The 23,958-nt window shown below is 41.4% G+C and overlaps 1 protein-coding gene across 1 annotated transcript in view; it reads right to left on the bottom strand.

The window, feature by feature from the left end:
• jam3b (junctional adhesion molecule 3b) overlaps positions 1–23,251 on the bottom strand; it is a 51,781-nt gene extending 28,530 nt beyond the window's left edge. The window contains exon 1 of the mRNA XM_085364284.1: positions 23,110–23,251. Coding sequence (XP_085220410.1) covers positions 23,110–23,251 — 142 coding nt within the window. The remainder of the gene's footprint in view (positions 1–23,109) is intronic.
• Positions 23,252–23,958: the final 707 nt, after the last annotated feature.

Here is a 23,958-nt window from a genome sequence, read left to right on the forward strand (position 1 = left end):
TGGTCCCAGCGGCCCTGCATGCCAATGGAGACCTTTGTTTTGTGCCATAGTTTGAGGCTCGAGGAGTGAATGAATGCCTAATTAATCAGAACAATGGTCAGTGGGTGCTGTGATGCCACAGCCATCAAACGCACACAATGTGGAAGTGCAGACCTAAATTCTCTGACTGAAAATCAAGTCGTAAGATCCTGATATGCCATCGATTTGTATCTGCGATGCAGAGTAATTCCAGTGCTGCACTCTTTTCCGAACTAGAATTTTAAACTTGATACTGATACGCAGGAAACTACTCGATACCTGATAACCATCATGGTGAAGACTTTGACCCCATCCTGCAACAACAGAATAGCGAAAAAGTCATATCTGGAAAAAGTTAACTTGTTAATTTTCCACTAATTTTCCCAAATATAAGTTATATTTAGCTAATATAGAGGTTTCATTTGCTTTACAAAGTAATTAGATCATTTCATTACAGATCATGAAGCTAAAATATATTTTAGAGCCAACAAATAACACAGTACCTAACATCTGAATAGCTTAATTATTGTAGAAGAAGAGCATTATGGAAACATGTGGTACTACTTATACTAAAATAAGACGAACTGGTCACAGGCTGATTTTACATCAGCTGTGCTCTTCTGATCGGCCTGGTCTACTCTGGATTCCCCTCTTTATTTGCTCGGATCAGTTCTCCACACTCCGGCTGGATATCCAATCAATATTTCATACCACAACGCATTCAGCCCTTCAATAATTATTCATCTCTTATCTGACTACAGTCCACTAGCCTCTATATTAATGATAACAGATGGCTAATGTCGCTATCGGGCAATTGCTAAGGGGGTAAATGTTGCTAATATTAACAATTGCGCTAGCCGGGTTAACATTTATGATAACTGTTTAATACTTCAATGCTGTTGAAAGGGAAGCTTTATTGATCTCTTGAAATTCCCCCAAAAACGTTGCTCAGTTTGACACGGACCCCTTGCAGTATCCTGTCGTGTCTGGCACCGTGGCGCTGGCAGGAAATCCCTGTGGCCATGGATGTGGGGGTGCCACTGATCAGGCATGGTGTTGTTTGTGCCCACGGATGTTTACTAGGGGTGCAACGATACACAAAATTCACGGTTCGGTTCGGTTCGATTCGATACTTTGGTGTCACGGTTCGATATTTTTTCGATACAAAAAAAATGTTCATGCCTTTTTAATTTGTCATTTATTAAAATTATAAATATATATTTTAACTCAAAAGTACAGTTTTTAAATTTAACCCTAACCCTTGTGCGTGTTTTTTATTTTGACAGCGAATGCGCACCTGCGGACCACTTATGTGCAGCCCTGGTTATTTAGCTCGTCATATTGCAGCCACAGAAATTCTTTTGTCCATGAAACCATAAAGCTGCACTTTCTTTTTGCCTTATAGTCTGATTTGTCATAACTTCTCCGTTTTGTGGTAAGCTTTTCCTTGGCTGTCACTTCTTCACCCTGACCTGTCTTATTTGGCTCAGCAGAACTGAAATGCTTTTACACGCTCACTCACATAAGCTCAGCGATTCTCTGCGCGATCAACCTCTCACATGTTTAAGCTTGCTGCGGGAGATTTCACTTGTCATGTTTGCATAGTAAGCTAACGATTAATAAGACGATGTCAGAGGAATTGGTGCACAAATTATCATCACTCACAGATCAGTACTGTCGCTCTCTATACACAGTTCGCACGATTGCAAAGTGAAAGCAAAAAAACGAGCGCAAATTCAAACGCGACTTCAATATGTCACATATTGACAGTGGCTCACCGATGCCAATGACATAATTACCCAGCTACATTTCTGAAAGAATGCAAAAGCATTGACATATATTTTTCCTACAATAGCCCGACGGGCAGGGCAGAGATAGATTTTGGTAGCCCGACTGGAAAAATCGCTAGCTCCGGGACGTCGGGCTAGCGATATTGCAAGCCCTGTATCTGATTGAGGAATCATGCATCTTTGGAAAAGAGAGTTTATTACAGAGAAATGGCTCTTTCCAAAATAAAAGCTATACTATCCGCTTCTTCTGGGCTATATTCTCAGCAGCATAAGGAGAATCATGTGCTAACAGCTGTCTAAATGACTCGGCTAAAGTTAGTAGCATGCTTGCTTTTTTTTGTCTGCTTCCACTTGTCTTTGCACTAGGATGATGTCGGCGTAAATGTGCAGTCATATTCGTTGTGTTCCCGCTAGTGCTTTCAGGTTAATCTCGTTGAAATGACCTTAACGCCACAACACGGCAAATCTCCGTTAACGAGCTACCGCCGATCGCCCCGTGCATGGGGCTGGACGGCCAACACGTTAACGAGCTAACTGCGCTAACACACTAGTTCCCACCCATGTAATTGAGCATTGCATGGCACATCCAACATACTGTTTTAATTTAGTCCATGACTCGCTTACCTTCAGGGTCATACGTCACATGAAAACCAAAATAATTCCAAACGCCAGATCTGAATGAGGGTGGGGGAGGTGCCCTGCGCTCTTCCTTCTGACTATGCTGTCTGTGTTGAGCGCTCAGTGGATCTGCGCTGGACAGTGCAGCCTAGGCGGAGTAGTCGAACACAGATTCACTGAGCGCTCAACACAGACAGCATCGTCAGAAGGAAAATTGATAAAATAAATTACAAATGTTGTATTGTTCGATACATATGCGTACCGAACCGAAAGCACTGTATCGAACGGTTCAATATCGATACGAATATCGTTGCACCCCTAATGTTTACCTAAGGATCTGGGGAGTTCAGGCCCTTTATTTCGCGGGCTTGTTTTTGGTCTGCAACAATGTTTGGACAGATATTACACGTCCTTTCTCCTTAGACTTCAGTGAGTTTTAATCGAGTTTCCAACAGAACATTACACTGTGATGACATAATCCATATCATCGACTTGAGCTGTGGTTTTCATATTTGGGCTAAATAGGTGTATATAATCTGCATTTCTTCATAGATTCTAAATGTTAACATAGAAATCTGTTAGTTTTAAAATGTTGACTGATGTCAGTGATGTCACAGGTATCTTGGGCAACCTACATTGGTGAGCTATTCCTCAACAGAGTAAGAACAGGTTAGCATTCAAATGCCCAGACACTATTTATAGTAGCTGTCAGCAGCAACCACCAGCAGCCTGCTAATTAGGATCCCTCCCAGGTAGGAAGTGCACACAAGAGTTGCTCTGCCTGACTTTCACGGTCACTGAGAGAAACCTTGACCATGCTTCATGACGAAATAATTGGGTGCTCATTTTTCTAGCCTAGGTCAGCCTCTTGAGGGAGACAGTGACAACGCCTTGTCATAACAGATTGAAGCACAAGGCCAAGAGGCTGAGCGGGCCTCCCCTGGCACAGCATCTCTGTTATGCGAGCAATCTGACATGCCACACATGTTGAACGTCCAGATGAATTGGGGAGCTCCATGGCGTCAGCTTAAAGGAGATCTAACAGGAGGGGGTCAGGGCTAATTCAACTCCCTGTAACAGTTTTTTTTGGCTACAGTCAGAATCAAATCCCAGGCTTGAATATGAGCTGCTACCACGAAATTCTGTGTTAAATCACGCCACACTCAGTGCCAGAATTAGCTCCTCACCACACTCCGCACAGATGGCATCAGCGGCGCTCGTTGCAAATGCTTCGCATTCTAGTCCGGGCTGCCCGACCCCTTCCTTAATCCTAATTAGGAACACAATTTCCGTGCAGGCTTTTTCCAACCATGATGAAAATAAACATTTGTATGGCTACAGCACAGGCTTATGGGTAATAGTATTTCACAATTCTAGGAATCCACTGATTGTTACAACATTTTAACTGATCAAGAGCGAGCTTTTAGAAATAACTATTGCTACTGTGCTGTAACCTATATCCTGGATGGATGACGTTCTGCCGCCTGTTCCTTCAACCACACACCATAACCCCCCCGTATACTAACAACCCGCTTACACACATTTGATCCTCAGCAGAAATATTCCTCTTTTTCCCGAAGCTTTCCATCAGCACACCATAAAGGATTAACCAATAATTCCCCAAAACATATAAAGATCTGGAAACACTCGCATCTGCAGCTATCAAGCTAATCTGGATGTTGGCATATTAACACAGGTCCTTTTCTGACCAGCCAGCAGTTCCTTTACCTAATAATGCCCTATTTGACCAACACAGTGACAGAGAAGTGGGGGAGCTGATCCACTCTGCCACAGCCTGCAGAGATAAGCGCTCATTGTTGAGTGCGTGGATAGTAAGCGTAGCCGGTCACGATGAGCTAAGGCTCGACTGACAACGGAACAATAACACAACACCACGCAACCGAGACGTGTTGACTTAGCAGGTCCAAAAGGTTTAATCTGCCTGACTTCCTGCGTGCTCCAAGGATGCCTGCTGTGGGCTAAAATGAAAGGGTGGTTTGTGATGTAGCTTTTAGGGACGTGCCAAATTTGTGTAACTATGCTGACTTCAAATTCTGACTGTTTTCATTGGAAGAATATTCCCCCAGCCTTGCAGCTTTCCGTTTATTCCATAAATTTTAAGGCTGCATTGAAGTGTAAGACAAAAGGAGATAAAGAAAAATGCAGTTTATGGAAAAAGCAGAGACCGAGGCAACAGGCAGGTGCTATTTTTTTTAATCATACCCTACAAGTAGGCGCACTTGGCGAGTATGGAGAAAAAATGTCATGTATTCTAAAGTCAATTAAAGAATGGAAGAAGAAATTGGCATCAGGAGAGAAACTGCTTTGCTTTAATAATGTCAATATACTGTGGGGATGAACAAAAGTATTTTACCAGTACAATATAATCTGCAGTATGATCATTGCTTTAACAATGTAACCGATAGTTTTAAGATGGCCTTAAGAGGTTTATGCATACTGTTATCATATTAACCTTCTATTCCAGATGCAGTTATAACTATTTTATACACATTGCATATCTGTGCTTCTTTTGAGTGGATGTTCGGTTCATTAAGGGTCTTAAGCTTCACTGCAAAATATATATATATATTTTGCAAAATAGTATGTTTTGTTGTACGGCAGCTGAATGTGGATGCTAAAAGACAATACGACTGACATGGAATGTCTTGAACTATTCACCTGAATATTTGTGGCACAAAAATGTACGACGTGGAAGCTTTTATAGTCTTCTAACAGGGCCTCCCAGATGGGTTCAGCTTAGTCATCAAGATGCTATCAGTTCAATAAAACAGTATTTCTAAAGTCTATGGTTACAACAATAGCTTCCTTTAAGCTAGCATTTGTTTGCTTTCCTTGAACAAAAGCCACCTTGTGCAGATGAGGACTGAATGCAGGAAAAAGAAGTTAGACTGATGTAATGATGTATGTCCGATCACTGCTGGATACAATAGCACCCTTTTCTTTCTCTACAATTTAAAAACACTCAAATATTTTATTATGGGTACAATTTATGGGTACAACTGCAGAGCTCCTTCAGTGACAGACTGCTGCATCCTAGATGCACGAAGGAGCGTTTCCGCAGGTCCTTCCTCCTTGCAGCTGTCAGACTGTACAATCAGAACTGCTCCCACCAAACACAGATGTTTACATCTGCGCTGTAACTGCAATAAGTTAATCAACCGATTCGCACTACAACCTGGGTTTGCCTCTTATCTGTAGTTATTTTTATTTAATTTAATAACTGTACAGTACTCTGTATATAGTAACCATTGTCCTTAATGTAAATATGTAAGAAAAATTGTGTATGTTTCTGTTCTGTGTACTCTTTGTTTGTATATGTGTCTTTTTGGCTGCTGTTACAACCAAATTTCCCCTTGTGGGACAATTAAAGGATTATTCTATTCTATTCTATTCTAATTTATTTCACAGAACTCTGAAGGACTTTCAACAGACAACTCAGTCATGAAGTGCCCTTCTTTAGCACTAAAAGCGGATATATGCCATCTAGCTACAGCATACAGCAATACTTCTGCACGGGGCTATTAACAAACTCCATGTGCTGTTAAGTGTACTTAGCGTTTTCGATTGTTGTTTACATTTCAAATCTCTAGCACCAGGCAGAAGAGAGAGTCAGCTGATTGTGACAAAGAAAAAGAAAAAAATACACACAAAACCCCCCGAAAAGTCAAACAGTCAAGTAAAGAGTCACGAGGTCAAAAACATGACTGCTGCAAAGGTTTACGTTCTCACAAAGATTTCCTGTACAGCAGACTGTGACAACTGCATGATGAATAATCCTGTGGGAAGCTGTTCTGACTGTTTTGTTGTTCCTTAGTAAGCGCTAACGTGGCGGACATGAGGAGGAGTGCAGAATGTGAGGTCGCCAAAAGTACGTCACTGTGTAGGAAATGACTGGTCACAGGTGAAATGAGCTTTGAAAGGCAGGCAGTATTGAAGGGACTGCCCCACATTTTTTGACTTTAAATGAAGGAAGCAGTGGGACAAGGTTATGATCCGTAGGAAAAGAACGACAATGTTCTCATTGTTTCTTTAGAACAGTCTTTGGAAAGCTCTGGCTTTTGATTAAAGTGATTAATTGTTGTCTGTCAAAATGTTTGACCAATAACATTTTAAAACACTGAAACTACTACCAGTGCAAAAAAAGTCACAACATAAATCTAAAAATTGTTTATTCCAATCTGAAATCACTTCTAATTAAAAGAGTGGAGATGCCTGCTGTCATACAGCACATTCTGGAAACACAAAAACATTCCATTCTGCAAGACAGAGCTGCAAGCAAACCCTGACTGTTACTCATTTCAAGAGACAGTTGTTTATGTCATATGCCTATGGTCAAAAGAGAGAGAGAGAAAAACTAAACTAAATACTTTGCCATCAAAGTGTGCAACCCAGGCAAGAATTTGCCAGCGAGCAGCCCACTCAGACAACAAATGTGTGCAAAGGCATACTATACACTCAAATAGACTACACAGGCTGGCTGTGGCTGAGCTGGGCGACAGGGAATGCTGCTTAAACAACAGCTGGGGAGAGAAAGCATGTGAGCCTCCTGCTGCTGGCCACTCCCCTCCCATTCGCTCCCACTCTGAGGGAGCACTTCCATCACCTGCTCAGGGAGGAATCCTTGATGGGTTTCCGTGGGAATTACCAGACAAAAGCAACAGACGGTCCAGCGACCGACCGCTTCGTGACATCCATTCCATTTCCAGGCTGTTACATGAACTATGCCACTGTGTATACAGTCGCATAGCAAAGTCCTAAGGTGTGCGGCACGTGAATGGAGAGCAACTTACTGGTCCTGGGAACAATGGACAAGCAAAGATCTAAAAGTACTTTCATGGTAAGAATAGAGGACAGCTGGCGACCTCAGTCACCTGCTGTCTTTGCCTGCGTCATGCGTAACTACTTAGTGTTCTCCTGCATACTGTGGCCGAGTATGGAACACGTGCCTCGTTCATGATCAGTCTGCTCTTCGTGACAATCATAGCAAAGTCGATTGCCCCTAATACGAGGAGAATGAGTTAAAAAAAAAAAAGCAAACAAGCAACAATAAATTGAATCTCTTTTCCCTATAGGTAAGAAATCAGAAATGTATTCCTAAGCAGCTTATAATGCACTTTCTGGTGTTCTTACATGGAAATCCAAAAACAAAAACCTGCACACATCTGCCGCTCGATGCAGTAATGAAATCCAAACCCTGTGGAATGTATCTCTGTCTCTTCTCAGAGCGATAAAAATGATAATGCTTTTGCTCACATTCAGTGCAACTATGGAATGACTCAGTCGTGGGTTAGAATTGATAACCTACCTGTGTAATAACTAGGGATGGGTAGCGTTTAGGTTTTATCCGATACCAGTACCAAACCGGTACTTTTGAAACGGTGCCGGTGCTTAAACGGTGCTCAAACCGGTGCTTAAAGAATGGAGAACACAAAATTGGTCCAAAAACCTCTCATGTTCAGCTGTTTTTTGTAAAAAGATAACAATGTTAGCCTTTTCTGCAGCTATAGGGCATATATGGTATCACTCTTGGCTGGAAGCAGTGCTTAAACAATGGAAAAAACACAAACTTTGTCCAAAAACCTCTCATGTTTAGCTGTTTTCCACTTTTTCTTTGGTCATTTTACCCTTTTTGGCCAGGGTGAAGGGAGTATCTGCCATCAAACAAGAAGACAGCCGCATGTAGCTATGATGGTGTTTGCTAGTTCACCTTACATGCATTAATTTAATAATAATAATAATAATAATAATAATGGATTGGATTTATATAGCGCTTTTCAAGGCACCCAAAGCGCTTTACAATGCCACTATTCATTCACTCTCGCATTCACACACTGGTGGAGGCAAGCTACGGTGTAGCCACAGCTGCCCTGGGGCAGACTGACAGAAGCGAGGCTGCCATATCGCGCCATCGGCCCCTCTGGCCAACACCAGTAGGCGGTAGGGTAAAGTGTCTTGCCCAAGGACACAACGACCAGAACAGAGAGCCCGGGGATCGAACCGGCAACCTTCCGGTTACAGATACGCTTCCCAACCCCCTGAGCCACGGTCGTGGTTAGCCTACTCAACGTAAATTACACACGAACAACATTAAGCTACTCACGCAGAGAAGAACGGCTGCTGCTGCCGTCATCATCCGTCATCATTTCTGCTACACTGGCAGGGCTAGGGGCCAGGACTCTCCTCTTCGGGTTCTTGGGGGATGTTGCTAACTCCGGGTCCGATAACAGGCACCACACCCGCAGTAGATGTGCCCGGCGTGAGGTCTCGCAGCAAGCTATCAAATACGGCGCATTTCTCGGCTTTTAACTAAATGCTATACGTCGCCAGGTGTTTCATCAGATTCTAGGAGTTACCTACTTTGCACAGTATCAGCTTAAAGCACTTGTTGCAGGCTGCTGAGTTTGCATCTTTTGCTGTGAAGTACAGCCAGACTTTGACCGCTTCGCCTTGGGCATTTTTAATCTGTAGCTCTGCTCTAAAAGAACGTACGTACCTGGGCCCGCCTACTATCCTCGGAAAGGTAAAATGATTGGCTAGAATCCAAAGTGTATGACATCTCAGGGAAAAAAAAAGCACCGAAATAAAGCACCAAAATGTGCGCTGCTTTTCGGTCTGGTTACTACCGTTTATGTCAGAACCGGTGCCATTACCGGTACCCATCCCTAGTAATAACTGCAAGTTAGAACGTAGAATAGAACAGACTTACTGCACTGAACCAGCAGGCAAAGCCCTTATAAGCCATGATAACAACTCATTCTGCTTAAATTCATCATCTCAATAATCTAAGGGAAACAATATAATAGAACAGACAGAAGTGGTCTAGTTCCATTCATAAGGCTTGTTCTACTCAGATCTGATTGGAGCCTTTGGGTTAGATAGCAGCACATCATAGCAGTCCTTCAGAGCTCATTCCTCTCTGCAGAGCAGTTCTCACTGAACATTACCATGATAGCAATCGCCCCAAAGGAAACCGCCCACAGATGTGAACACTGATGATCTTGAGTGTTGATGATAAGGGATAAAACTGTACAGTCACTCAGTTCCACATGAGTGAGCCTGTACAAGGGAAGGGAAGGACAGGGCGGTGGTGGTAGAGGGGGAAGTTGGGGGTGGGGGTTCATTACACTTGAGCGCTAGCTGGACGGAGGCCGTTTCGAGAGGCTTGTCAGCAAAGCGATATAAATATTTCCTCTGAAAGTGTGCCAAAAAGCTAAAGAAACCATAAGATCATTGTTCTAGCTCATAATAGATTGGGCCAGCATGAAAAGCTGCGAGGGGGCTCTGGGTTCAACTTTGGGGTGGAGTGCGCTGGCTGTACAGAGGACTGTGGCTTGCTGTTTGTTTTCCTTCTGTTTCACCTCACACAAATGGAATATACAATATACTGAGGCGCACCATCAACTTTACATGGCTTTTGTTCTCATTGCTTACTGCTGTTGTTTTTTTATTTTCTCAATAAATTATTTGTTGGCTTTTTGCTTTTGTATGTTGAATATTTTAGGAGCCACACATCTGTGCTCTCTGTATTCTTAGGTTTTAAGAGAATAGCTCTCAGAAGTGGCTTTGTTTTTCAGTATAAGCAAGGCAAGCAGGGGCCTGCCACTAATGTAAAAACTAGTGAAGCACTTGAAGAACAAGGTAAAATTTTTACCTCAGCAAGATCTCTCCTGTTGGTACTGTCTGGAAAAACAGCGCAGCATTATCCTCTGGGTTTTTATATTATATGTATATACTAGGGGTGCAACGATATTCGTATCGATATTGAACCGTTCGATACAGTGCTTTCGGTTCGGTACGCATATGTATCGAACAATACAACATTTGTAATTTATTTTATCAACTTTCCTTCTGACTATGCTGTCTGTGTGGAGCGCTCAGTGAATCTGCGTTCGACTACTCCGCCTAGGCTGCACTGTCGAGCGCAGATCCACTGAACGCTCCACACAGACAGCATAGTCAGAAGGAAGAGCGCAGGGCAAGCTAGCGTGACAGAAGTTAAGCTCACCTTGCAACATGGCAAATTGGACCTCCCCCACCCTCATTCAGATCTGGCGTTTGGAATTATTTTGGTTTTCATGTGACGTATGACCCTGAAGGTAAGCGCTCATGGACTAAAGTAAAACAGTATGTTGGATGTGCCACGCAATGCTCAATTACATGGGTGGGAGCTAGCGTGTTAGCCAGTTAGCTCTCTAGCCCCATGCACGGGGCTATCAGGGGTAGCTCGTTAACGGAGATTTGCCGTGTTGTGGCGTTAAGGTCATTTTAACGAGGTTAACCTGAAAGCACTAGTGGGAACACAACGAATATGACTGCACATTTACGCCAACATCATCCTAGTGCAAAGACAAAAACAACAAGCATGCATGCTACAAACTTTACCCGAGTCATTTAGACAGCCGTTAGCACAGGATTCGCCTTATGGGGACCTGATATGTTTAATATGCTGCTGAGAATATAGCCCAGAAGAAGCGGATAGTATAGCTTTTATTTTGGAAAGAGCCATTTCCCTGTAATAAACTCTCTTTTCCAAAGATGAGTGATTCCTCAATCAGATACAGGGCTCGCAAAATCGCTAGCCCGACGTCCTGGGGCTAGAGATTTTTCCAGTCGGGCTACCAAAATCTATCTCTGCCCTGCCCGTCGGCCTATCGTAGGAAGCAAAAATATATGTCAATGCTTTTGCATTCTTTCGGAAATGTAGCTGGGTAATTATGTCATTGGCATCGGTGAGCCACTGTCAATATGTGACATATTGAAATCGCGTTTGAATTTGCGCTTGTTTTTTGCTTTCACTTTGCAATCGCGCGAACTGTGTATAGAGAGCGACAGTACTGATTGGTGAGTGATGATAATTTGCGCACCAATTCCTCTGACATTGTCTTATTAATCGTTAGCTTACTATGCAAACATGACAAGTGAAATCTCCCGCAGCAAGCTTAAACATGTGAGAGGTTGATCGCGCAGAGAATCGCTGACCGTTATGTGTGTGTGTGTGTGTAAAAGCAGCAGGATATATATTTCAGTTCTGCTCAGCCAAATAAGACAGGTCAGGGTGAAGAAGTGACAGCCAAAGAAAAGCTTACTGCAAAACGGAAAAGTTATGACAAATCAGACTATAAGGCAAAAAGAAAGTGCAGCTTTATGGTTTCATGGACAAAATAATTTCTGTGGCTGCAATATGACGAGCTAAATAACCAGGGCTGCACATAAGTGGTCCGCAGGTGCGCATTCGCTGTCAAAATAAAAAACACGCACAAGGGTTAGGGTTAAATTTAAAAACTGTACTTTTGAGTTAAAATATATATTTATAATTTTAATAAATGACAAATTAAAAAGGCATGAACATTTTTTTTGTATCGAAAAAATATCGAACCGTGACACCAAAGTATCGAATCGAACCGAACCGAACCGTGAATTTTGTGTATCGTTGCACCCCTAATATATACATATGTAGTCCAGCCTTAAGGTTTAAAATTAGCCATATTTTGATATTTTTCCCCTTTCTAAAAGTGGTGATTTTTGGTCATTATATCAGGCAAAAGAACCAAAAAGTGGACGCTAATAACACTCTTGGACCATTTGAATCTGATTTTAGAAACCACATAATACCTAAACTGCTAAAGTTATGAACAAAGATCCTGGACAGACAAAGAGAAAAGCCAACAGTGAAACAATCGTGGAGGTTTTTCAGTTCTCTCACCTCACTTGAGCATAGTTTATGGCTATTAAAAAAAAAACCTAAACAATAAAACTATTTTGCTGTTAGCTTCCTTTATGCAACGGCTCTGTCACTAGAAACCAATGCAGTAGCGATAAAACACAACTGAACTAAATAAAGTGGCTTAATGAAAACTGCACCTCAGTAGCCAGTATTCAGTACTGTATATGCTTACACGTGCCCAAATCATTCATTGCAGGTGTAGGGGCGTTCCTCGTTAGTCGACTAAAACGAGGAAAACAAATTTGACTAACTGACTAGTCTCAAATAAAGACTCAAATATCAAGTTAAAGCTGAGAACCATTTAATGCCAAAAACTCTCTAAACAAAGGCATTTGATACGTTTTATCGTCCTTAGTTGGTGTAACTTTGACATGGAAAATCGTTTGGAATTACTGCTGCCGCACGTGGAACCATTTGAAGTTGCCATTTTAGCTATGATAATGACAAAGGAAGTGGAGCACCCTCATTAAAGGAAATGAGCAGATAACCTCATCGTCTTGAAAAAAGCTGCTCTTATACAGGATATGAGGTTTAATGTAGACAAACTCTCAATTTAGTCTAATTACTACAGTTACAGGAAAAAATACAGGAAATTCCTTAAAACAGAAAGGCTGTGAAATATCTACTAGCTCCTCCTCTGCTTCTAATTCTTACCCCTTTTTTCTTCTTCTGTTTCATTTAGTTCAGTTTAAGGTGGAGTAAAGCATTTAAAATTGAAATTTAATATTTACAGAACTCTTGTAAGTGCTTTTTGGGTGGATAGCCTTGTGTAATCTTTTTTTAAGTTCAGGAGCTAGAATTACAGAATATTCTCAGCTTAATGCTTCGGTCTTATAAACCTGACCATTTTGAACCATCTGTTCCATTCATGACGAATGCCTGACAAACTCCTGAGTCATGGTGAAATCCACACAAATTGCTTCTTCCTTTTCCCCCTCCATAGCTTTCCGTGTCACGGAGACGAAGCAGAGCCACATGCAAAGCCCCCTCTATGGGAGCTCAGCCGGGCCAGCCACCATGTTACAAACTCGTCACCTATGTCTGGCATCCTGACAAATATTTAAGGCACTCACTTACCCAGAGTATGCCCTGACACACATGTGGCAACAGCGCTGTGTATACTGAGCTTCTGCTCAAGCATAATTCAAAGCAAAGACCTAAAAAGCGAGGCTGATCCAGGCATTCATGATCCTTTGTGACATAATCAGGAAATTCCATTCATGCGCCTACATATCAACCATTTCACTTTCTTTAAATATTTATTTTACTTTCATACACCAACACTTAGACCCAGGGTAGATTTTCCCCACACTTCATTTTTTTCGTGGATGCTGAGAAAGAGCACACAGATGAAGGTCTCTAGCATCATCATCATCATCTTTTCTGACCCGAAAAACCACTGGTGTACAGAAATCGATAACATTCAGATCAATGCCATTTGGACCGCTTTCTACCACAAGGTACTTTGGTAAGCTCCAAAGCAGCCAAAGAGTGCTATCAATTCCAGTGCAGCCTCAACATATTTATCACTAAGTAGCCCAGAAGGCATAGTGCTCACACCATATGGCCACATGGTCTGGTTACAATCTGTCCACGCTATCTGTCCAGTCAGCTGAACGCAAACTGCACTTCTGTCAGTGCTGGTGGGCTTTGTACAGCACCACAGCTATTGATCACAAATAGATACAGCTTTTGGAATTTGCATTAAAAATATTGTTTATGTTTTTTAGACTCTTATGTGATAACTTGGAAAGATCGAGTCCAGTCTTCTGTACAGCAAGCAGCACAAAGACAGAAACCAGTGAATTACTGTGGTAACAAAATCCACCAGCATTAATGACATTTCATAAATTTCTGGTTTCTAACCTCTTCGATTCGGTATTTTTCTGATTTGAAAATATTTCTTGGCTCTGAGCGGTTGCCAGGCAACAAGATGAAGCTGCATCTCATTGAATCTCAGAAAATAATAAAATCTAGACACTATCACATCCTGTTGCTTGCCTGTTTGTTGTAGATTTAGGAAACAAGATGTAAGAAAGGTGCTTTTTTGTTTCATCTGAAGAGTCAAAGACCGTTTTCTGTACTTGCGGTCAACCAAAGTCCTTTCAGAAGAAAACTTCAGCCCTCAACAGGAAACTTTAAAGTTGGGACAGTTATTCTTAAGCATCATCTTAATTAAACCCTCACTTCAGTGATTACCTACGCTCTATGAAACTGACTCGGGAGGAGTACAACATTCATTAGAATTAAACATTAGAACAATATAAACTTTGTATTTGTAATGTATTGTTATCATTTTATTACATTATTAAAGCACAAGGTTCAGTTAGCAGTTCACAAAAATAAATACTTTTACTTTCTTCCTCTGAGTACATTTCTGTACATTTTTTAAATTTTTACTTGAGGACAGAAGTTGAATCAGTTCTTGAACTTTGACCAGAGTATTTTTAACACAAGTATCTGTACTTCTACTTAAGTACAGAATGTCTGTACTTTTGCCACCTCTGGGATTCTGCATTATTTTAGGATGAACTTGAGATCGTGTTAAGAATTTCTGCAGATGACTGGATGCTGAACTTTGACCTTTTTACCTGAAGTATTTATGTCCTAATGAAGTGACGTTGGTGTAAAACAAATATTTTCCAGTTGCATCACTACTCTCTTTCTCTGTCACACGCACTAAAACACTTTCCATCCCTTCATATGTTGTTATGATGAAACTAATGTAATCTGTATCTTGTAATATGTAACTTAATCATCACAAATGACTCATTGGATGAGTTCCAAGCAGTTAAATCCCCTCACAGGAGACTTAGCAGTATGGGAGAGCTATACCATTAAGTATGATGCTTCTACAAAGTGTCTTTTTCATGACACGGAGACTTCTAACCACTAAGAAGTGATTCGTTTGTCCTTATCATTTAAAACGACGATGCTGGACGTTGTTCTAACATTGTTAAACTGCCCAGTGTGTAATGAATAACCTCATTTTTAAAGCTGAAAACGTCAAGGTCCTGGTCTTGCCCACTGGCTGACCCACACTGCTGAGCCGGGCTGTTTAAAACTCACTTTGCAGAGCCTCCAAGTGGATGCCACTAACTCCCATGAAATCCTCTGATATTTAGCATCACTACTAAACTGACTAGACCAACCCCAAAGAATTAACATTCACTTGATGTTTTAAACAACAAATTACAGTACAGCCCAGGATTACTAATAAAGTCCAGCATTTCTATAGTGTTTAAGGCTTCTATCTACAGCCATTTATAAATAGTGGTAATGTTCTGTTTTGGGACCAGATGCATATCTGGAAAGGTATGATGATGCTGGGAGTGCTTCCCTACTCATGCTTCCAAACATGGAAACCTTGAGGTAGAGAGAGCAGCAGCAGCAATGTTCCTGTTAAAATGAAGTTTTCCCTTCCCACTGTTGCCAAGTGCTCACTTATATTGATTGTATAATTGTTGGTGTTTCTCTGTATTAATGTAGGGTCTTCTTACCTTACAAAATAAAGTGCTTCAGGGCAACTGCTGTTGTGATTTGGTGCTATACAAATAAAATTGAATTGAATCAGCTGAGCAATTAGCTCACATGGGCAGCACTGAAATCAGATGGTTATTATTGATTGCTTTTGATTGTGGTCTGAGCTTTACTTTCATGGCCAGCCAAACTAACCCCATGTTAGATGCCGCATGCTTTTATTTAGACACCACATGTCTGGCAGGTGCACTCAGATCCCCATTCAACCTCCACAGAAACATCACGCAGGCCTGATATTAGCCCGGAGGTGGTGGCTGGAGGTGTAGTAACCTCCTTGTAATTACAGACTAACAGATGTGAGAAAAGGAAATGAGCTTTAAGCCCAACTGCTCCTGTGTAGCAAAGGGAGTTCTTGCTGTAATAACACGTGCCGGTATACTAGTCTTAATTACAGCATTGTTACCTAGCACAGATGAATGCTCCATACATGCAGTTCATCATCCTGTCACCTTATTCTCATGTTCCAAGCAATAACAGAAACTGGGGAACTTCCAAAAGCTCTTTACTCAAAACAGCCAAACATCATATTTCATCCCCGGTACAGCTTGTGCTGAGAGGCACAAGGTCATGCTCAACATTTCTGGAAGCTTTAGTTAGAGAATTGGGAAACCCCAACTCAACACAAGATAACACACATTTATACTCTCACACAAAGAGGTTAGGATCTCAGCAGAGCTCCCTTAATATCTAATGTTATTTTTGTGGCATACATCATCAGATGAGCTGAAATCTTTTTTAATTCACTCTGAGAATAACATTTACAGCAAACAGATAAAAAAAACAAACAGATTTCTTTAAAGCCATTTGGTTTATCCTGTGACATCTGAAGTCTCTCTGCTTCATTTTCTTTCACGTGAACACTTGTCTACAGCCCCACCACATTCAAAATTTAGGGTTGATTTTAAGATTTTAGTTATCTATCATTGTTATTTCAACTGTTGCTCTTATATTATATCATTTATGGAACTGAAAGCTGAGAGAACTGAAGGGACCACATAGGGCTGCACGATTAATCGTTAGAAAATCGCGACCTCGATTCATACTTATGTGCGATCTCATTTCCAAATGACAACGATTTAAAAAAAAAAAAAAAAAAAAAAAAAAAGACGACGACAATTGTACCGCATTTTACGTTTCATGCAGATACGTAATCTGCATGAAAACAAGCGCTCACTCTTCCTGCTCAACAAATGACAAGGGCGGAGCCTTATACCACGTGATACAGAACCTGGCTGCTAAAATTGGCAGGGAAAAAACAACAGAGAGCACGTCAGGGATGATGAGAAAGTGGCAGGAGAAAATCCGTCCCGGTCAACCACCCAAACATCAATAACGGGAACCTTATACAGCGCTTCCCTATACCCGTCGAACTCCCGCAGGCACAAAGAAATTACGGAGGCTATTACTTATCACCTGACCAAAGATATGGCTCCCATCAACACTGCAAAACGAGGGATTTAGGAAAATGATCAACACCCTAGACAAACGCTACACAGTGCCGTCCCGCAACTATTTTTCTATTGTTGCACTTCCTGCTCTATACACGCAGCGTCGAGCAACGGTGGAGACGGAATTTCAAGCAGCAACGACAAAATGTGAGACATTTGTTGTTTTTATGTTCAGTCTCAACTGTTACGAAGTTGATGTGCAGTTAAAAAGTGCAATAAATATTTATACTGGAAAAGAAAATCGTGAGAGAATCGTGATCTCAATTCTAAGCAAAAAAATCGTGATTCTCATTTTATGCAAAATCGTGCAGCCCTAGGACCACATTGGAACACTATTAAGCTACTGTACATGCAAGTTTTGTGCACAGTTGATAGTAGATGTGGTTTTGAATGAACTGTGATCAAACACCTGAGGTTGTTTGATGACGCTGCCTTGTAGCTATTTTTAGACAGTAATTGCCCTTTTGTTACAGCCTGGTAAACAAAAGATGAATCCAGAGCGATTATCTGGTTATGACTCTGAGCAGGAGCACAGCCTCCAGCTCTTTCCTTTCCGAGCGCAAGCGGCTCAGCCACATGTAGTTCACTGCCTCTTCCATGTCATTAATGAAACCCCTAATCACTTCACTAAGCTGACAGCATCCCAGTGTTTGATCGATATGGTCCCTTTTGAACTATTGATGTACTCCAGCAGAATCCAGTGAACACAGGAGCAGGAGAATAGCCGTGGTGTTTCCTCCCTACACAGGCCATGTGAACAAAGAGAGATAATCAAACAGGAAGCCTGTCTTCTGCCATCCTTAGCTTTGGCAGCCAGTAAGGACTCATCTTGGAGATTATCCTGTTTATCTAAAACACCCTAAACACCCGGTAATAATGTCTTGTCAAAATAAACAACCAATTAGCCTGCTATCACAACAGAGCCATAACTTCCAAAACTCAATACTCCACAACACGCAATTTTTTTCTCATGAATGTCTCCCTTGACTAAACCTCCAGTTGAAAATAGGACCATGCTGACAAACAAAGCCAGAATTTTTAGATTCCTTTTACCCACCGAGGCCATCAAGATTTTCATTTTGTTTTGTTGGCGAGCATGAGCTGCCTGGAGGCTGGTTCTCATGCTAGTCTTACTGACATTTGAAGCATGCACATGCTTTTTTGCCATTTTTGGAACATTATGTTTACCTTTTACACCGAGCATCTTCAACGCTCAGGTACAGTGAGAATAAATGAGCAGGACAACAAGCCAAATCCTTCTATCTGTCAAGCTAAAGTGGATTTGTGTCTCAGAAGATGTTTGATGAATGCCTTCAACTAACAATATTGGCCAGCTTTCTGTCCTCCCCCTTTCTGCTCTGCTGATGAGCTGGGTGAGGTCAGCCGGCTCATCAGCAGTGGTCCGTTTTATCTCCAAGGAAAACAGGTGGTTGTGATTGTCAGTCGGTGCTCATGTGATGTAAGGCATTCTGTCTACATATGTTTTCTATTTGGTATGTTGCATTTGCTAATGCGCAGTCAGGTTGAGGAGGGATGCACATATTTCTGGTTATGCTGCTGTTCAAAACACCACGACCACCACCCACTCGTGCACAGTTGTTTCAGGTCATTCCACACTAAGATTCATGTGGCACTCCCCCATGGAGGGATTGCACAAATATCCCCTCGACTTACAGGAATGAATTGGGATTTTTTGTCAAGATTATTACACAACTTTCAGTTAGGCAACAAGCACAAAAATGCATAATTGCTTCCTGGAACCATGATGAATGTGCTGGTATTGCACCTCTCACTCAAGGGTGTGGAGCGACAGACTCTCGACTCATACCAGGCAAATGCTGTGTAGCAAGGGACTCCTTTTGGTTTGTTTGCCCCGTTTTACTCTGCCATTAGTAAAATGTCAGACTGTATCAGACTTGTCCACAGGGGCCACAGCCATGCCATTCAGAGAGCGCTCCAAACATTTGCTCACAAGCTTTGGGTGGGGAGAGAAGCATCTGACAGCAAGCAGCTTGTACGGGAGCTACTATCAGCATTCATCTCAGGGTGCTGCCACAGTCAGAGTCCTGCCGTGACAACTGACAAATAAAGAGCCAAGACTTTTTTCTTTTCACAAAAATGTTTAAATAGCATAATGGGGTCCAATTACATGTGGCTTAGCCCATGTTCAAAATTCTCAGAGTGACATAATGACATTTAACAACAATCTAGCAGTCTGCCGACTCATAAAAATGTCAGCTGTTCAGAAAGAGACTGCAATACTTCAAGAGTGAAGGATGGTTAAATGAGCCTCTAAAACCATCTGCACGATTTCAGTCTCTTTCCAGGTAACAACATTTACATGAATACAATGTTTGTGAGTGAATTACGAGGCTGTAGTTATGTAACTTAAAAATGCAACAATTACGTTTGGTGTGTGTTGCTCTGCACAAGTGTTTCTTATAAAAGTGAGCTTGTGATCTCAGAGTTTATATTGATACGAATCCACTTTGAGCATCTTCCAGTTCCACACATTTCTTGGCTGTGCTGCTGGCAGGAAGGTTCTGGCAGATGTCTAGCACTTTCTTTGGAATATTTTACATGAAATGGTTCAGGTGGAGCCAGCAGTGGAAAACGTCAGTGCATTCCATTAGATCAGATTGGAAAGTCTGCTGTAAGCATGTGTACTTAAAATAATGATGCCCCTCGTCTTTCCCTCTGATGTCAGATGATTGGCCTGATATGTGCAGCCGTGTTCAGCCCGAGCTGGGTTTAGCGTTCGCTTGGCTGACTAGGGCTGTGTGGTCATTAGGATGATAGCTACCCAAAGAATGCCACGAACAGAAAATAACAAGCACATCTCACAGAGACAGATAATAACACTGAGCGTGACCAACAGCAAAAGCAGAGCTAGTGACACTCATTTCTCACTGAGTTCTGCTCAATTTTAAAACTTCAAAAAATAAATTGGGAGCAGAGCTTTTTCAACATACAAGAAGCATTCTAATTACAGTCGGTACCTATTAGGAATCAAACCCTTTCAGTACCAATTAGTAATTCATAAGATGGCTTGTGGCCAGATTGTCTAGCCAGATTCATTCCTTTTCTAAAGACAGTGGCGATGCAGGCTGGGAGCCACTGAGACCACATGGCTAAGCCCCGTCCAGGCAAGACAAAAGAAATTCTTCAATCTTTACCGGCTCACTGTCCTCCCCTGAAAATGTCAGTTGTGCTGCCTTGTCACAGAGTTTTCACAAGGGATCATTCATTAAGAGTACTGACTTTGAAATATATTGTAAATAAATAAGTAATCCAGCACACAGCCTGGAGGTATGTGCTGAGAGCACGGCAACAGATTTCACTGCTGCTCCTAATTAAAGCAAAGAGAATAAGCCCAGTCACACATGTGCGATATCACAGGAAAGGTTCTTATTTCTGTACCCTTTGATCAATATGTCTGTTCACATCTAAGGGGAAAAACCAGCAACCCATTTCATGTCACGAGATTCTTACCAAGCTCTCAGGCATTCACATGAAAACAAGGTTTCCTGAATCATTTACACATCAAATTAAGTACATTTTGTTGCATTTCTTCACCAAGCTAATAAATAAAAATAAATAAAAATGAGATTAAGGAAGGAATTAATGCCTACGACAAGGCAGATACATATCGGAGATGCAGTCAGTTTTCTATAAAAATCGATCTATCTAAATTTAAATTGTATTTTTATGTTGGGATATGAGAAAGAATTTTTTTTAAAGTAACTGCAGCAACAAATATTTTGTTTCCTCACTGTAACACCATGAAACCAGTGGAGCAAATACATTTCCTGTTATTACTGTACAGATTTTATTATTATATTAATTATAGCCTAGTCACCTAGTGACATCATTTGAAATAGCTAGCTAGCTATAACAAGATCACAGAAACTAATTTCAACATTTGTTGGTAAAGCACCAGCTTGTAGAAAGAAAACAACAGGAGGCAAGTTGATTCAGGAAAGCATCCTGATGTCAGCCGCCACGTCGTTATCTGCTTTGCTGTCTACTTGTTCCACCTCAGAGAAGAACTTTGAGGCCCTCAGTAGCCTGCCACTCCTTATTATTACTCCTTATTACTCCTTCACACAACAGATATGGGCGGGTCAATCTAGATATCGATAGTATCGATACCAACGCTGGTATTGTCATTAGATCAACGCTTTGTCTCTATCCTCCAAGTTCAGCATGTAGCCCACTGAATTTTGTTAAATTAATTTTTAGTAAATATAATATAAACAAACATGCACTATAAAAAATATAGTGCATGTTTTATTTATATCCTATAGCACATTTATAGAACAGAAGTTGAGCCAAAGTGATTTATAAACAGGCACATTTACTTACTTCCACTGGCAGTGGGTTTAACATGTTATCTGCATCCGAGGAGCCGTTTCAGCCATCAAACTTTTTCCCACTAGACATTTTTTGAACAGTAACTTTCAATCGAACTGAACCTCAGAGACTGGCCTACCATTTTCTAGCTTCATAATGACTTTGCTCATTGGTGTGTGAACCTTTTCACAGAGCACAGTATTTGTTATTGTCCTTTCAGGATGTTTAAAATGTGTTTTTCTGGCTGTGTGGAACAGACTGTTGGATCTGTTCATCTTTGTTTTGGTTTATTCTTGTCTGCTTTGTGCTTCGGGGTCTGCTCGTTGGAAGACAACTCTGTTTAATTAAGTTTCCAGTTGCATTAGATGAGTGGAATATTTACTGAAAATCAGACTCAGACTTGTTAAATAAAATGTGTATGAAGTATACTAACAATTTTTAGTCTAGTACTCCCCCCAACCACCACCACGCAAGCGTAAAACACCTTCCGTCTACAGTAGCACCCTGAACTTCAAGACCCTTCCCCACGGCTCTGAGCAAATAATAAATTTTAAATTTATGTAAAATCATATGAATGAATACGACTTATTTGTCTTATGACAAATATCGTCAAACCGTGTGAGGAACGTGTAAAGGAACTAGGAGCTCGCGCATGAACATTTAAACAAACCGCTCCGCTCTTACAGGTGTCTGTTTTTCTGTTCTAGGTATCGGACTGATAAAGTTATGAGGACTTTCAGGTGGATACGGTTAGCATAAAAAGAATTAATTTTATTTCGGCTTTGTCGGTTCACCAGCCGTGTCGCGGTTTGAAAGCGTTGGAGTGGAGGAGAAGGATGATGAGGAGGGGGGTGGAGGACGCTTTGCTGGTCTGCCTGGCTCCTCCCGCGGTCAGCCTGCTTTTATTCCGCTGTAGGAAAAATCCGTTATCTCGCGTCAGTACTTCCAACATCATCACCGCAGCTTCAAACCCGCGTTAAATAGTTAACGGCACAAGCTACGAAACCGCCTTGATTCATGTTTAATTTCCCAACGAAAAGTTTGTCTTCATGCTGTAGAGAAACTTTTTCAGAGCCAGGACACGCGCACACAGAAAACGTGTCGGCTTAGCGACTCCAAATGTGCCGCTAAACTGAAGATCTGAACGTTCAGCTCAGACAGCCCTGCTTTCCTGATGTGTAGTTACATGTAGATATATCTGTCACTCCTGTTAACGGCGGCATTATTCCAATAAAATCAATACTTGAGAGTAGTCTGAGCGATGTTTTTCAGTAACAATGGACGCTTCAAACAATCACTCCAGCCGTGCATTTGCCAGACTCGCGTTGACATTAAGTTAAAAATGGCGACTATTTTGGTCACTTCATTAACTATATTTACTTCACGTCGAAGAGACCGAACTCGCTGTCAGTCTGGTTTAAGTTTAACGTTAGTTGAGTCTACACGGTTACTTCTGAGGCACCCTCCTTTCCACTTACTGTTGGTGTAAAAGAAAAATCGACCAAACAGATGTAGTAGTGGATGGCATTTGGCGGCCACCTTCCTCGAGCGGATAAAAGACAAAGTAGTAGTCGGTTAAAATAATTTTTGCACTTACACTGAGTTGAGAGGAGAGTCAAGAGCCAAGCCAGACGTGTTTTCGCCATCTTGGAGTCGATGCAATGCTCTATTTGGCTGACTGTACATGCGCAAAGTAGACTGAAGAGCCTTGCTGGGGATGGAGAGAGGGAGAGAGACATGGAGATAAACCGGAGAGAGAGAGAGAGCGCGCCAGGGAGGAGGAGGAGGGAGGGAGGGGGGAGGGGGGTTCTATTATATTAGGTTTCCATAGCTACCGAAAGCATCACTCACACAGACTAGAATTTATAGTTGACACAATGTGGGAGGCCCTCACTACTGGGGCCATATGCTGTAGTTATGGTAACTTATCTGCAGTTGCAGATAAATAGGGTACCTCTGCCTTCTGTATACTGTATTGCTGTGTACAGCATTTTGACTAAGAAAATAAAAATATCAAGTTTCCTTGACTACATTAAAAATTTGGTAATATGAGTACAAAAACACATTGACAGATAATAAAGGCCAGCAATAAAACATGAATCTTTGAAGTTTTGTGGAAAAATATGAATTAATGACAGATAGTCAGTATGGGTTCAGAAACAACAGATCAACAGCTTTGGCACTGATAGATTTAATGGAAAAGATAACGGAATGTATGGATAATAAGAGGTATGCGCTCGGAGTTTTCTTAGATCTAAAGAAGGCGTTTGATACTGTTAATCATGAAATTCTATTAAAAAAACTGGAAAAGTACGGGTTTAGGGGAGTGGTTTTGGAATGGTTAAAAAGCTATGTAGGGAATAGGCAACAATATGTACAAATAAATGAATATAAATCTAATTTGATGGATATAGCTTGTGGAGTACCTCAAGGTTCAGTACTGGGT

This window comes from Diplotaxodon limnothrissa, linkage group LG10 (assembly GCF_057381915.1).
Source record: "Diplotaxodon limnothrissa isolate DT_005_m linkage group LG10, D_limnothrissa_male_GT1.1, whole genome shotgun sequence".
NCBI lineage: Eukaryota > Metazoa > Chordata > Actinopteri > Cichliformes > Cichlidae > Diplotaxodon > Diplotaxodon limnothrissa.